At 44.8% G+C, this 16,677-nt stretch overlaps 1 protein-coding gene and 1 pseudogene across 1 annotated transcript in view; both read left to right on the top strand.

Moving 5' to 3' along the window:
* The first annotated feature begins 98 nt into the window (after nt 1-98).
* The window catches only part of LOC138982166 (uncharacterized), a 41,671-nt gene continuing 25,092 nt past the window's right edge, over nt 99-16,677 (top strand). Inside the window, exons 1-8 of the mRNA XM_070355394.1 lie at nt 99-276; nt 3,669-3,882; nt 4,512-4,600; nt 5,179-5,285; nt 5,598-5,818; nt 13,314-13,557; nt 14,839-14,964; nt 15,312-15,471. Of these exons, the coding sequence (XP_070211495.1) occupies nt 243-276; nt 3,669-3,882; nt 4,512-4,600; nt 5,179-5,285; nt 5,598-5,818; nt 13,314-13,557; nt 14,839-14,964; nt 15,312-15,471 (1,195 nt within the window). The 5' untranslated portion in view covers nt 99-242. The remainder of the gene's footprint in view (nt 277-3,668; nt 3,883-4,511; nt 4,601-5,178; nt 5,286-5,597; nt 5,819-13,313; nt 13,558-14,838; nt 14,965-15,311; nt 15,472-16,677) is intronic.
* Nucleotides 6,885-7,003, top strand: LOC138983424 (5S ribosomal RNA; annotated as a pseudogene).

Genomic DNA, 16,677 nt, shown 5'->3' with positions numbered 1-16,677 from the left:
TTCCGCAAACGCTCGTCAAGCATGTTTAATCAAGCTCAATTTTACACATGTTTTGATGACGTCAAAACAGTGAGCGAGCGTTATCTGCCCCTGAATGGCACTTCAGAGGATTGTCAAGAAAGCAGTGTTTGAAGTGTTTTGAGATACATTCATGTTCACACTTAAACTGACGCATGTGGCTGGCAGTGATGTCGACAGATCAACCACAGTCCAACGCTAATTGTGCGAAGTGAAGGCTAAAAATGTCAGACACGTGTCGTGATGCGGATGGAATCGGTAAGTTGTCAGCACTGAGGCAGCTTGTGTACACTCTGACTCTGGACAGACTTTCACTTTCAGATTTGTTGTTGACATACTGTGTAATCGGCACGGATGTCGTTTTAATAACCGAGAACACAGCATCTATATACAGTGGGCTGGGGTCGGGGTGGTTCTAGAAATCCTAGTAGCTATAATAAATGCAGATTAAAATTCAACAAAAGTATTGAAGATCAAACATGTGTCAGAAAAAAAGCCTTATGGCGAGGCTCGCAGCCAGGCCGCAGCAACATCACTGCAAGGTCGCTGCGAGGCCGTAATTTACCATGCAAATTAGGTTTGCCGCAGCTAAGTCGCGGCTAGCTGCAACCTACCCGCGACCTGGTCGCGACTAGCTGCGATGTCTTAGACCCCTCCCACAAGCATGTTGCGACTTAGTCGCGGATAGCCGCGATGTCCTAGTGCACTTGCCACAAGTTTCCCACTATCGCAGCTAACCGTGACCTTCCCGCGAGCTTGCTGCGATGTGCCTATGATTGGTCAATTCCTAACCAGGTTTGAAATTCAAAATTCATTCACTGAAATGGTGGTACATGCAGCTAGCACAGTAGCAGTTATATATATATGTAAGTTGAGAATTGATTTTGCTAATTCCATACACTTTTGTAATACTTCAGCTACTTTGACATTTGTCAGGGGTTCACTTTGTCTTTTTCATACTTGTCACTTGATCAATTAAACTAAAATCTTTCATGCACACTATACTTCTTGTTAATAGTAGATATTTTTTTAGTAGCCCATGATTGTAATTAGTTCATGAGCAGCTAAATTCTAATTCAACATCCCTGTATTCAACAGTTCTGAGCTGTAAACATTTAAAACAAAAATTACTACAGACCAGAACTCAGAAATGTGCAAAACTCCTTCAAAATGCAGAGACCTGCACATACCTTCATCCTGGGCTATTCCAATATGGCTGACTAAGGGAAAGCACTCTGCTCACTATCTGGACCATGTGATTGCCCTAAGGTCGCGGCTAGCTGTGATGTTGTTGGGAAGCTCGTGCCAACATCGCAGCTAACAGCGATGTTGTTGCGAGGATCGTGCCAAGGTCACAGCTACCCGCGATGTTGTTGCGAGGCTCGCGCCAAGATCGCAGCTAACTTTGATGTTGTTGCGAGGCTCGTGTCAAGGTCGCAGCTACCCGCGATGTTTTTGCGAGGCTCGCGCCAAGGTCGCAGCTACCCGCAATGTTGTCGTGAGGCTCGTGCCAAGGTCGCAGCTACCCGCGATGTTGTCATGGGGATCGCGCTAACATCACGCGTAGCCGTGACCAGCTGCAACTAGTTGCTGTGATGTGTATAGATCGCAGCGACTTTTCTTTTTTGTAAGGGGGGGGTTACTTCTTCTTCTTCTGCGTTCGTGGGCTGAAACTCCCACGTACACTCGTGTTTTGCACGAGTAGAATTTTACGTGTATGACCGTTTTTACCCCGCCATTTAGGCAGCCATACGCCGCTTTCGGAGGAAGCATGCTGGGTATGTTCGTGTTTCTATAACCCACCGAACTCTGACATGGATTACAGGATCTTTTTCGTGCGCACTTGGTCTTGTGCTTGCGTGTACACACGGGGGTGTTCGGACACCGAGGAGAGTCTGCACACAAAGTTGACTCTGAGAAATAAATCTCTCGCCGAACGTGGGGACGAACTCACGCTGACAGCAGCCAACTGAATACAAATCCAGCGCGCTACCGACTGAGCTACATCCCCGCCCCTAGGCGGGTTACTGAAAGAAATCAAACTCTGAAAGTGAAATAAGCACAGACTACTTGTTTGTAAGCTTTCTTATTTTAAGTGAGCTTCAAGATGAATGCTACACTGATATTACTTGAATATATATATAGGATTCCTCTTGTGGATTTAAAAAAAAAGGAAAATATTAAGACAGTGATTGATACACTGATAGTGATAGGTCCCATGAAAAAACGACAGTTTTTGCCATTCTTTGATTTAGCCAATTAGACCTTTTCAGAATTTGAAGAGTTTTCATGAAATTTCAATATCGCGTACTCCTTGCTTTGAATGTCGCGAGAGCCAGCTTGAAATTAACTCTAGCGAGAGATGCTTTACTATGCTTCAAAGGTTGCGAAAGCTTGGAACATCGAGAGGGTCTATTTACTTCCACCTTCAATGCCTTCAAAGGAACTCGTACAGCTATATATGCATACAAACATGCACACCTTTTCCTTATAGGCATACATAGAAGTATGTGAAGGCACAGGTCATGAGTCAGAGTGTAGAGAATTTGTTTTTCTTATCCGGGTCACTTGAACAAATAAGCTCCTTCTCATTTCAGTTTGCATTAAGCAAAAATAACAAGTCGCGTAAGGCGAAAATACAACATTTAGTCAAGTAGCTGTCGAACTCACAGAATGAAACTGAACGCAATGCCATTTTTCAGCAAGACCGTATACTCGTAGCATCGTCAGTCCACCGCTCATGGCAAAGGCAGTGAAATTGACAAGAAGAGCGGGGTAGTAGTTGCGCTAAGAAGGATAGCACGCTTTTCTGTACCTCTCTTTGTTTTAACTTTCTGAGCATGTTTTTAATCCAAACATATCATATCTATATGTTTTTGGAATCAGGAACCGACAAGGAATAAGATGAATGTTTTTAAATTGATTTCGACAATTTAATTTTGATAATAATTTTTATATATTTAATTTTCAGAGCTTGTTTTTAATCCAAATATAACATATTTATATGTTTTTGGAATCAGAAAATGATGGAGAATAAGATGAACGTAAATTTGGATCGTTTTATAAATGTTTATTTTTTTTTACAATTTTCAGATTTTTAATGACCAAAGTCATTAATTAATTTTTAAGCCACCAAGCTGAAATGCAATACCGAAGTCCGGGCTTTGTCGAAGATTACTTGACCAAAATTTCAACCAATTTGGTTGAAAAATGAGGGCGTGACAGTGCCGCCTCAACTTTCACGAAAAGCCGGATATGACGTCATCAAAGACATTTATCAAAAAAATGAAAAAAACGTTCGGGGATTTCATACCCAGGAACTCTCATGTCAAATTTCATAAAGATCGGTCCAGTAGTTTAGTCTGAATCGCTCTACACACACACACAGACAGACACACACACGCACGCACATACACCACGACCCTCGTCTCGATTCCCCCCTCTACGTTAAAACATTTAGTCAAAACTTGACTAAATGTAAAAAGGATGGGAACCTTCTGAATGGATATTATTTAAAACTAAAGCACTATTTTGGTTTAAATATGAATTTTATGAGCATGATAGACTGATCTTTTTGCACATAAAACCTCTGGCAGAAAAAAATTAAATGTATCTTAACATTCAAATTTGTGTGCGTTTTTACATTTCAGATGGGGTGGGAGACAATATGACAAATGGTGCCCCAGCACTTGTGTTTGGTGTGTGCCTGCTTTCTGATGGCACAGGGGAGCAGTTATCTCCCCTTGGTGCAGTTGTTATCTCCCCTGGTTCACCATGTCACATTCCAGTCGCCAGGCTCAGAAAGCTCATTGTGAAACAAATAACGTCTGTACCTCCAAGTTTCAGATTCTACACACCACAGAGGTATGTGCTGGTACCAGTATGTTTGGTTGGCTTACAGTTGACACAAAGTTTTAGTGTAAGATTGTCACCTCCCACGTATGTTAGTGTAACCTATCGCCAGTTCCTCTGAACAGTCAAAAGCCATCGCTAGAGTTCTTGTGAACCACAGCCGTTTGTTTCGTGCATAGTCAGAGGTACATAATAACATGCTATTGCAGATAAGCTCACATCGAGTCGCATTGTGACTACATTGTGAAAAAGGGAACCTGGATCACACAGGTTCACGATGGCTCAGGGGTAAGATAAACCACGCAAAAATAAATTCTTTGAAAATTGCTCGCTCTTTACGGAGGGCACCTAGGATGTTCTCAAGCGGTGAGTGTTTAAATGAAAGGGTGTTTGTACTGTGTGTAAAAGCCTGACAGTATCTGTGATGGTTTACGGGAGGCTTACTGTGCCTTCAATGTCCATGTCTAAGCTCTGTGCCACCACATTGCACATAAATTACCCTGGTTATTCTGCACAGAAGTGTAAGTGGCTGAAGCCCAACTCATGTTGATGCTAGCTTTTCACTGTGAGAAAGCAACCAGAATTACTTAGTAATGGAATAATGAATAAATGAAAATGAAATATACCTTGACTTGTGGCAGGTGGCCAGTGTCAGCAACCCAAGAGCAGCACCTCAACCTGCAGTCTCTCTTGACGGCTGAAGGCTGCATCTTCATCCAGCAGACACATGGTAATGACAGTGTATTGTACTTGATAATGATAATAATATTACTACTACTACTACTACTACTACTACTACTACTACTACTACTACTACTACTACTACTACTACTACTACTACTACTACTTCTTCTTCTTTAGTACCGGGTAATATTTCTAATAATGATGAATTGTTAATCTCCCCTTCTTACAAGAGGTCACGGCAAAGTACAATATCTAAACCACACACAAACACACGCATGTCGGCACATGCATGCACGCACGCACGCACGCACACACACACACACACACACACACACACACACACACACACACACACACACACACACTCTCTCTCTCTCCCTCTCACTCTCTCTCTTTCTCTCTCTCTCTCTCTCTCTCTCTCTCTCTCTCTCTCTCTCTCTCTCTCTCTTATACACATATGATGAAATCCAATTACTACTGTTTAAAAAATCTTCTCTGACCCTTTGTTGTGCATTGGAATTTAATTGAGAGACAATGATGTCTTGTCTTCTTATTTATGGAATTGTGTATAAAAAAAACAAGAAAGGTTCGGGTTTTTTTTAATGAAATTTAATGTGTGTGCAGATAAACCAAAGATTGGGATCAGAGCAAAGACAGGAGTAGCCTTGGGTTTTATCTGGTCAGAAACACAGAGCACTTTGGCTGACTTCAGGTCTCGGATAAACTCAGAGGTAAGCTATGAACACCATATAGTGCACTACCAAAGTCCTGTTCTCAAAAGCTTACTGCTGTGAGTGCATGTGCACATTTATTACACACACTCGCACACACATGCACAGACACAAACACAAAGAAGAAAAAAACACACACAAACACAAAGAAAACACACACACACACACACACACACACACTCACACACTCTCACACACACACACACACACACACACACTCACACACTCTCACACACACACTTACACTACAACACTGCACTGCCCGTGTTTTGCAACATGCATTAGTACTTCACTACCTGTGCTTTGTAACAGGTATCCTTCTTCAAGGGGACACCTGACACCTGCTACCAGTTCCTGGACGCCAATGGCTGGCCGGTGTCCAAGCACCTGGAGGGGGACATCAGGGTGGTTGAGGTGTTGGTCAAGTCGTGTGTGGTGGTCTGCACTGATCTGGTGGCCAAGGAGGCACTGGATGAGGTGGACGGGGCGTGTCCTGTGTCCAGTGCAGAACCACCCAGAAAAAGGCTGAAAGGGTTCGTACTGTTGGCATTGTGGTTTTCTTATTACAGTGGTAAATGGGATGTATGGACAGATTTTGAACAGGCCAAAATGTATCCTGTAATGGTAGGCAAACTTTTATTACAGGTACAATTTGTCAGATTAAAAAGACGTAGAGAGTGTCCTTTAATTTGAGGTGTCCTTAACATTAAAGGTACTGATGTTATAATACTGTGGAACAAAGTAGTGTAGATAGATACAAATGTGACTTGTGTCATAAACACCAAGGGCATGTATTTGTAAACATGTATTGTTTGTCATGAAAGATAGGTTTTGTTAATTTCAAATGAATATAGACTCAATTTCAGCAGACCTGTTAGTAGTTTTTGAACAATTAAATGCCTCTCATTAAGCATCAGCAAAAGTTTGCAGACAAACTGAAAGCTTTGATTAAATTACATATCTTACCCAACTCACATATAGCAATTAACCCTGGTTCAGTGCTGGTATCGCTGTACGCGTCCCCTTGGTAACAAGAAAGACGCCTCTAAAAAAGAGTGACCGAGACCCGTAAGGGTGTCTAGGCCAGCCCGGAAACGAGGCCATACTCCGCCATATGCATCATTCTAAAAACTCAGCGTCAGTGGGACTGGTCGCATTGTATGTACGCTCTGGCTGTTTCAGCCGTTGTTACTTAGTCTTTTTGACTTTGTTTCGTTCCTCTTGGTCTCTTCTTGTCATCTGGACTTCACAACTTTGTTGAGGTGAGGTCGTTCCTTGTATTTTGCTTGATTTTGGCAGCTTTGTTGGCCGTATTTTGGACTTGCGATTTTTCTCAGAAATTTTTTCGTGAGTCGATTTGCTGTCATGGCTGACAATGCTAAGAAGAGGGCAGCTTCTTAATAGGTAGCTGCTGTGCCCTTTTCTCCTTAGAAAGCTTTTAGGAAGTCTAAACAATCCGGTCTATGTCCGTTTCTGTTGTAGATTCTCTTGCTAAAAATCTTTTGATGTGTTCATTGTTTTACCCGCTAAGCCGGTAGACAAGTCCGCTTCCAGTTTGTTTACTACACTGGTGACTAGTCCGGAACCCCCTTTTTGCCGGCCAACGGCCACTCCATGTTGAAAGCACCGGTTCTCGTCCTTTCATCGAAGTTAAGCAACGTCGGGCCCGGTTAGTTCTTGGATGGGTGACCGCCTGTGAACACCGGGTGCAGTGGCCACCTTTGTTTTAAGCCTACGGATTAGTCCGGGCTCGGTGTTAAACATGTTGTTATTGGGCTTGCGTCTGTAGATGTGGCCTCTTTGCTTTTGACTTTAAGTTCACAGATTTCTGCTTTGGCAGCTGGCACTTCGTCTTCAAAGGCAGAACTACGTGCTCTCCCGGCCGGGGTTGCCGTGTGTTCGTCTCTGGACAGTGGTCGTTCGTCCCCTGCTGTGACCTTATGTGGGGAGTTCACGGTCTCCGGCGTCTGTTGGTTCACCTTTAGGTGTTCCGTCTTCCTCACAAGGTATGTGGACTACATGAGTAGCTGGATTCTCCAGCGAAAGTGTAGAGCGTTGTCTTGAGAAAGTAGCCTCTGGTCAAAGCCCAGGCGAAAGCTCTGAACCACTGGCTGATATCCACCGCTTAGTCGGGGTGTCAGTGGGTGCTAAGGGCCCTGACAAGCGAACAGATGTTCCTATGCTTCCCGCCTCGTCAGTAGACTGGGGCCAGGTTGAAAGGCATCTGCTTCCGCCCAGGGGGCAGGAAGGGGTGCGTCCACGGTGGTGGACGACATCCAGCTTACTTGCCGTTCAAGTTGTCCAAACGCCGTGACGCGGGCAGCGGAAAACGGCATTTAAGTTTTGTGGAAGTTGGTGGACCGCGAAAGGCGGGGGTCACCTTCCTGATTGCGACTGCGAGCATGAAGGAAAGGATAACGAGGATACTTCCATTTGAGGGTGCGTCCACGGGGATGGACGACACCCAGCTTACTTGCCGTTCAGGTTGTCCAGCGCAGTGACGTGGGCGGCGAAAAACGGCATTTAAGTTTTGTGAAGGTTGGTGGACCGCGAAAGGCGGGGGTCACCTTCCTGATTGCGATTGCGAGCATGAAGGAAAGGTTAACGAGGATACCTTCTTATGAGGGTGCGTCCACGGGGATGGACGACACCCAGCTTAACTTGCCGTTCAAGTTGTCCAGCGCAGTGACGTGGGCGACGCAAAATGGCATTTAAGTATTGTGGAAGTTGGTGGACCGCGTAAGGCGGGGGTCACCTTCCCGATTGCGATTGCGAGCATGAAGGAGAGGATAACGAAGATACTTCCATATGAGGGTGCGTTCACGGGGATGGACGACACCCAGCTTAACTTGCCGTTCAGGTTGTCCAGCGCAGTGACGTGGGCGGCGGAAAACGGCATTTAAGTTTTGACTGGAGGGGGTGGTTGAGAGCAAAGCTTTACTTCCTCCACCTCTATCCGGTTTGATGACTTCTGGAAGTTCGGAGGAACAGGATGTTCACTTCAGCTTCCGGGAATCGTTGTCCATTGCCCTGGAGTTGGCAAAGGGCCGCGTGTAGCCGGGTTCTCCGGTAAAAGTGGTGTACGTTCGCAGGAGGTAGCAAGCTTTGTGCGGTGAAGTGTTGAAACCGTGTCTGTTCTTCCGCTTTCTGGCGCACGTTCAGCAGCGGCTAAGAGCCCTAGGCAACGTAAGCTTCCACCCTGGGGGCAGGAAGTTGGTGGGCTGGGTGATTCTTGGGTTGACCATGCGAGTCTCTCTGGGGGTCACTTTCCTACCTTTGATACCGAGCAGGGGGGCAGGAAGCGAGCAGTAGGGCTGATTCTTTGTTGGAGATTTAAGTCTAGCATGGAGTCAGCTTCCGGATTGCACGGAGGTGCATGAAGGCTGTTCAGATTAAGGTGCTCCTGTTTTTCTGTAAAGCACTGATTTTAGGTTCTGTTTCAAGTTAGCAAGTGCAGTGGCGCTCGCAGCTGAAATGGTTCGAGGTACAACGGGATCGTCCGGTGTGTTTCTGTGCAACCGGTTGGTCCTGATGTTTACTTATCCACGGCCTGTTGCGCTTTCGCTTTTGCGGCTGTGACTTCTGGGTACAGGACGGGATATCCTTCTACTGTTAACACTGTGGTGTTGGTAGTCGGCACTTTTCAGCTTTTGGCTTCTGGTTCCGTTTCTGCGGTTCCTTTCCCTTTTTGAGTCACTTGAGAAAAAGTGACTCTATGTAATCGGTCAGTGTTAGTCTGTCCGGCCGGCCGGCCGTCCGGCCGGCCGTCCGTAGACACCACCTTAACGTTGGACTTTTCTCGGAAACTATCAAAGCGATCGGGCTCATATTTTGTTTAGTCGTGACCTCCAATGACCTCTACACTTTAACGATGGTTTCGTTGACCTTTGACCTTTTTCAAGGTCACAGGTCAGCGTCAAAGGAAAAATTAGACATTTTATATCTTTTCTCGGAAACTATCAAAGCGATCGGGCTCATATTTTGTTTAGTCGTGACCTCCAATGACCTCTACACTTTAACGATGGTTTCGTTGACCTTTGACCTTTTTCAAGGTCACAGGTCAGCGTCAAAGGAAAAATTAGACATTTTATATCTTTGACAAAGTTCATCGGATGTGATTGAAACTTTGTAGGATTATTCTTTACATCAAAGTATTTACATCTGTAGCCTTTTACGAACGTTATCAGAAAAACAAGGGAGATAACTAGCCTTTTCTGTTCGGCAACACACAACTTAACGTTGGGCTTTTCTCGGAAACTATAAAAGTGACCGGGCTCAAATTTTATGTGAACGTGACTCATTGTGTTGTGAATAGCAATTTCTTCCTGTCCATCTGATGCCTCATATAATATTCAGAACTGCGAAAGTGACTCGATCGAGCGTTTGCTCTTCTTGTTTACAGGATGTTTTCACTTTCTCTTCCAGTCTTCCAGCTGGCGTGAGTCAGGTGGATGGAGATCTGGCATGGTGTTTTGACGTTTGAAACTTTTCAAAACTTTTCCGATTGTTGGCAAGTTTTTGCCTTATCGGGATGGGTGACTGGTTCTCATCATTTCGATGTTCGTTATGATGCTGGAACAAGAGGAGGAAATGGGGAGGCTCATACTTCAGCTGTGTCGCGGTTCGCGGCATTTTGTAGTTGGTTTGAGCTTTCTGAGGAGAATCTTCGAGTGTTAAGTTCTTAGATCCTCTGGCGGGGTCATCTTGTTCTTGCGGAAGTTTTCGCAAGCGAGTCTTCTTTGTCACCACTACCTTTGTGGGCAACGCACGACTATTTACCTGTGGTGGTGTTGGTGCTTTAGCTTGTTTCTTACGCTCAAGTAGCGTGTCACTCGCGGAGCGCTTTCTGTAGGCTTCGGTTAACTCCAAGCTTAAGGACTTAGGTTCTCTTGTTTTTCGTTCTATGGAACCGCCCTCGGGTTTGGTGATGGCGATAGCAAGGAGAAACTGTCTGTTAGATCAAGGTCTCCTAGCTCTGGTAGATTGCGGCATCTTTTCTTTATGATTGGCTCGTTTGAACAAAACTTGCTTTTAGTCTCTCGCTTGGGCGGTTACGTTTAACAGGTTATCTTTGTGGTCCGACAGGACTCAAATACAAAGATTTTACTTTGCCGTTTTTTACCTGAGAGTAAGCCTCTGCCCTTTAAGTATTATTCTGTTGGCTAGAGGTTAATCTCTTTCTTGTTTGAAAGGTCTCTTTTTGAGCCCGCTTCTAGGCACGCGGGTTCTCTAACTAAGAGAATCTCACGGTAAAAGGAAAGCGCAGGGCAGGTCTTGGCTGTTTTTCGTTTCCAAACGAAAAGCTTCAGGCTGGCTGTTATCCACTTTGGGTTTGGGCTCCATACCCTCGCTTTCACAGGGCTCTTTTTGAGTTAGTTTGGGCGACCTGTTGGTCGCACAGTACGGGTCTTTGCAATCTTGGTTTCCAGACCTCTTTAGGCTGGCAAGAAGGCATCTTTGCTTTCTCACATTGGAATTACTTGAATGTCTGCTGTAAGGGTACACTTGAGATACTTAGGGGCTTCTGCCTCAACTCTGGATTTGGTTCAGAGTTTCTGTGTTCTATGCAGAAGGTTTTTTCTGGCTAGGTTTGCTATGGACAGCTTTTTGGAGAAAGACTGATCTATGGTTCTTAGGGTTCCTTCAAATTTTCTGGCAAGTAAGCAGAATTTGGAGAATCCAGCTTCGTTCACATTTTAAACCTTTTAGCAATATTCTGGCTCCTCCAGAGCCATATTTAGCCTTTTGATCATTTCGAGTTCAATGATTTTTCTAGCTTGCATGGATCTTTTCAGATTATTGATTTTAACAGCTCTTGTTCTTATATTTCAACTCCGTCGCTCTTTAACCCTGAACGGTTAGAAACGACGTTAAACACTGGTTAAGGATAGAAAGTTTTTCTATCGACTTTGGTGGAGGTTATGACTTACTTAAGTCAACCTTAGCTTTATAGACTGCCACATTGTTTAGGTATGCCTTCAAGTGTTGGCAAGGAATTAAAAGGGGGGGGGAGCAGTCAGTCCTCTCTCTTCGGGTGGCGCGGACTCAACTTCCCTCTCTTGAGCAAGTTTATTGCTCTTGGAGATCCTGATGTACATTTTTGTCCTGTTAGAGCCCTCAGCAGTTTTCTGTTTCGGGCTGTGCACACTTGTTTGGAGACTCAGAAACTTCTTTTTATCTCATTCATCATGGTACGGTTTAGAGATATGTCGAAAGTCTCGTTAGCCAAGTGGGTCTCCACCATAGCTAGGCAAGCTCTTGGCTGGTGGCAGAGTCAGGCAGGGAATGTCAGGGCAGTCTTGCCCTTTACTACAGCCAGGCCTCATGAGGCAAAAGATTGGGCTTCCACTCTAGTTGATCTTCATTTTAATCTCCTGGCGGAAGTTCTTGAGTCGGCTTACTGGCTTTCTTGAAATGTTCTTCATTGATGTCTTTCTCAGGGATTTCTATGCCTTGAGACAGGATGCGTTTCTGGGTTACCTGCTCGGGTAGAGGCAGGACAAAATCTCTATTCCTATTTGGGTAAAGTGCCCTCCAACCTTTAGTAGCAATCTGCTATATGTGAGTTGGGTAAGATATGTAATTTAATTAAAAATTTTAGTAATAAATTTTCATTTGATTAATATACTTACCCAACTCACATCGTTTATTCCCTCCCGCCTCCCCGCTGTGGGGTTATATATGTCTAAAAAAGAAGTGAGTTGGGCTTCGTTTTAGAATGATGCATATGCAGACCTGTTTACACTACACATTGAGCGTAGTAAACTACGAATTTGAATAATATACTACGCAACTACGCAAGTCTGTCGTTTTCTACGCAAACGGTATTTAAAAAATAAAAATTAAAAAAATCTTTTTTTTTTCGTCTTTACACCTGTTCCTTGTCCCGTTGTGCTCTCACACCGCCCCGTCCCTGCACGCAAACGGTATTGTTTCGGCTACGCATATCACAATCCGTAATTTTCTTCATCTCCCTTGACCGATCCATTTTCCAATCCTTGTTTTCGGCCAGCAGTCGTTTGCTGCGTGCAGCGCGTAAAGCGCCCACGGGCGTTGCGTTGTTGACGAGCCGCAGGAAGCTTGTTAATGCCGAATAGGCTTCTCCAAGCAAATGCCGGGCACAACTGAAAGCGTTACTGCCAAACCATGCGGGCGTTTCGACACAATGGCTGAACGCAGAGCACACGAAAGTGAAGATGAGAACTGTGAAGAAAATGACTCCGAAAGGCCACCGACCAAAAAGAAAAAGACGAGCAATGCGCCGAACCAAGTCTTTCTGCCAAAATATCATCAGGACTACCCATGCCTTGTCTTCGCGGAAAGGAAAACATCATGCTCATTGCACTGTCTGCAATTCCCATTTTTCGTCAGTCAATCAATACATGTGGTAAAAAGTAGCAATCATTGTTCTTGTTGTTGTGATAGGTCGACGAGAAATTCTACACATTCAATTACAAAACTACACATTTGCCTCATTTTGCTCCCAGAAAATACACATGCAATGTTTTAGGGGTAAACAGGTCTGCATATGGCGGAGTATGCGCGCGCATACGGAAGGCAGCCTCGTTTCCGGGCTGGCCTTGACACCCTTACGGGTCTCGGTCACTCTTTTTTAGAGGCGTCTTTCTTGTTACCAAGGGGACGCGTACAGCGATACCAGCACTGAACCAGGGTTAATTGCTATATATGTGAGTTGGGTAAGTATATTAATCAAATGAAAATTTATTACTAAAATTTTTAATTTTATAAGATTTATGTAAAATTAAAAAGATAACTGACAGCAGTCTTTTAAATGTCATGTTCCCAATAGACTGTGATGGTCTTGGTAAAAGATCAAGTGGAACAAACAATGATAGATTGTATATATTAAGTAAGTTCCCTTCCTAGCATGGCATTGGAGACTGAGTCTTTCACTCAAAGCAAAGATAATAAATAACCCTGTTTGTCTCTGATGAAGAAATATAAGTGATAGAAAACTTGAGAAAAAGCAGAAAGATGCTCAAAAAACCATCATTTGAACCTTTTCAGGTTGAAGCAGCTTTCCTTCCGAAGCAGCAAAGACATTGACCGCTTGAGACGTGCGACATCAACAACATCATCAGCTGACAGTGTGCTGGATGGGGTAGTAACTGGCAGTAAGAGCAGTAACGAGCAGAGTGGAACACACAGAAGCAAGAAACAGTTACTGATCAGTTATGTGCGTGCTGAGGCGGCGGACTATGCTCTCCAGCTGAAGACCAGACTGGCTGCACTGGGCTACAGTGTTTACTTGGTAATTCTTCACGCTTTGCTCCTTGTCTCAGTACAGTGGACCCCCCCTTTTAAGACTCCCCGATATAAGAATCCCCCCTTGTAAGACGCCATTTTTTTTCTTAGATTTTCTGTTCATAACCTCTGTAAATGTATCCCCATTTAACTCATTGTCTCCCAGGTACGGATATATCCGTACCCACTCATATGGCTCTATCTGACCAGGTACGGATATATCCGCTCAGACTGTTAGCTTCAGTCGCTTCCTGTAACGTTCATCTAACGCCTGCATTCCAGCGTGTTGATACACAGTTACTTCACAGTTACTACAATTCTGAGTGACCTGCTTCAGCACAGCTGGTCTTGGCTGAAGAAAACTTGGTCAACATAGGTGGGGTAGAAAGGGTTAATGACTCCCTCCTTTTTAAGACCTGATTTACTCAGATTTTTGGATGTCATAAAAGGGGGGTTCCATTGTATGGAAGTTTGAATTTCATACACTTGAATGTGACTTCTCTGCCCCTGGGACTGTTTTGCCATGACACAAATAGTTAACTCTACCTTTTTGACTCCCCCTACCCATTTAGCAGTTAGGAGTTGGCCTTTTGTAAGTTCTGGGAAAGTAATGTCGCAATAAAGTTTGAAATAGACTGGCCATGGAGCTGTGTAGGGAAAAGTAATGGGTGAAACAGGTCAATGAGATATTATTCAAAATATACTGTGCAATTATTCACATGTGGCACTTCAGGGGGCCCGGTAGCTCAGTTGATAGAGCACTGGACTTGTGATCGGAAGGTCGCAGGTTCGAATTCGGGCCGGGACGGACACGGGTCAACTTTACGTGCAGACCCAGAGACGGAAGCCATGTCCCACCCCCGTGTCATCACAGTGGCACGTAAAAGACCTTGGTCATTCTGCCATAAGTGCAGGTGGCTGAATACACCTAAACACGCAGACACCTGGATAGCACGACTCCGTTGCTGCTAGCTTTCCACTGGGAGGAAGCGACCTGAATTCCCCAGTGATGGGACAATAAAGTAATGAAAAAATGTAAACTCTGAATACCTCTGTCCGCTAGTTACATGTGTACACCGCACACTCCTGGCCACCACGGACTTGTGAAGGCTGCATACTCCTGGCAGTTACTTACCTGTGTTACTTAACTGTGTTACTTACCTGTGTTGCTTACCTGTGTTGCTTACCTGTGTTATTTACCTGTGTTACTTACCTGTGTTGCTTACCTGTGTTACTTACCTGTGTTGCTTACCTGTGTTACTTACCTGTGTTACTTACCTGTGTGCAGGACGTGCATGAGATCAGTGTGGGGGTAGACTGGCAGGACTCTCTGAACTTTGCCGTCAGTAACTGTGAGGTGTTTATCCCCCTGGTGACACCCAGGTATGGTGAGACCCTCTGGACCAACAGGAAGGTAAGACATTGCACTCCATTTGATCTCAATCACTCTCTGTCTGTCTATCTGTCTCTGTCTGTCTGTTTCTCTTTTTGTGTGTTTCTCTCTCTCCCTCCCTCTCTCTCCCTTTATCTCTTTCTTCCTCCCTCTCTCTCTTCATCTCTCTCTTTCTCCCCCCCCCCTCTTTCACATCACACACACACACCCCCTCTTTCACATCACACACACACATACACACACATACACACGCACACACACACCCAACCACACACACACACACATGCCAGAGCAATCTCCTATAACATTAAAAACCCAGCTGGCGATGCTAAGACTAACTTTCTTCACTTACTCATGGTTTGTTTCAGGTGAAGTTAGCAGACGTTCTGGGCAAGTACATCTTGCCGGTCAACTTTCTCCCTGACTGGCCGCCGCGCTGTCTGGCCATCCAGTTTGCGACCACGCAGTACGTCGTGTCCGGTGGGCCGTACATACAGGCACTGGTCAACGGGGGTGGGGCCGCTGCAGGTATGACAGTCTTCTGCTTTGTGTGCGGGTGGTTGTGTGCATTGTGTTTGATTGTGTGTGTGGGAGAGGGGATGTGTGTGTGATTGTGTTTGTGGGAGGGGGGATGGGTTGTGTGTGTGTGGGGGTGTGAGTGTGCAAGTGCTTTGATTGTGTGTGGGAGAGGGAATGTGTGTGTGATTGTGTTTGTGTGAGGGGGGATGGGTTGTGTGTGTGAGAGAGGGGATGTGTGGGAGAGGGGATGTGTGTGTTGGAGAGGGGATGTGTGTGTTGGAGAGGGGATGGGATGTTTGTGTGTGTGGGGGTGTGAGTGTGCGACTGCCATATTGTGGAAGCAGTCAGAGGTAGATATATGTCCTATTACATGTAATAAGCTTAATAAAATTGCATATCTTATCCCAATTCACATATAGCAATTTACTTCAGTTAAGTGCTAGAACGCTGAAAACTACGCTCCACCCTGGTAGGGGGGAAGTAACCCTAAAAATAGAACAGCCTTGATGGTCACATGACAACGCCAGGTCAAGGTTACCTCCCAACATGCATTGCGCACGCGTGCTCTCGCCGCCATGTTTTATTCATTCTACCCTTCAGCGACAGCGTCTAAGAACGTGTTTTGGATTACGCTCGGGCTATTCTTTAGCCCGCTGCTTTTTTGGCAGACTACACCCTGGTCACGTCTGTATCTTAGCTTTCTAGCTGAGATTGGGTGAGATTTTTGACTCACATGCGAAGCAAAAGTGAGTCTATGTACTCACCCGAGTCGTCCGTCTGTCCGGACGTCCGGAAAACTTTAACGTTGGATATTTCTTGGACACTATTCAGTCTATCAGTACCAAATTTGGCAAGATGGTGTATGATGACAAGGCCCCAAAAAACATACATAGCATCTTGACCTTGCTTCAAGGTCAAGGTCGCAGGGGCCATAAATGTTGCCTAAAAAACAGCTATTTTTCACATTTTTCCCATTTTCTCTGAAGTTTTTGAGATTCAATACCTCACCTATATATGATATATAGGGCAAAGTAAGCCCCATCTTTTGATACCAGTTTGGTTTACCTTGCTTCAAGGTCAAGATCACAGGAGCTCTTCAAAGTTGGATTGTATACATATTTTGAAGTGACCTTGACCCTGAACTATGGAAGATAACTGGTTCAAACTTAAAAATTATGTGGGGCACATGTTATGCTTTCATCATGAGACACATTT

This window comes from Littorina saxatilis, linkage group LG12 (assembly GCF_037325665.1).
Source record: "Littorina saxatilis isolate snail1 linkage group LG12, US_GU_Lsax_2.0, whole genome shotgun sequence".
Classification (NCBI taxonomy): domain Eukaryota; kingdom Metazoa; phylum Mollusca; class Gastropoda; order Littorinimorpha; family Littorinidae; genus Littorina; species Littorina saxatilis.
The sequence above is the reverse complement of the archived record's forward strand: the minus strand, read 5'-3'. Positions and strand labels throughout refer to the sequence as shown.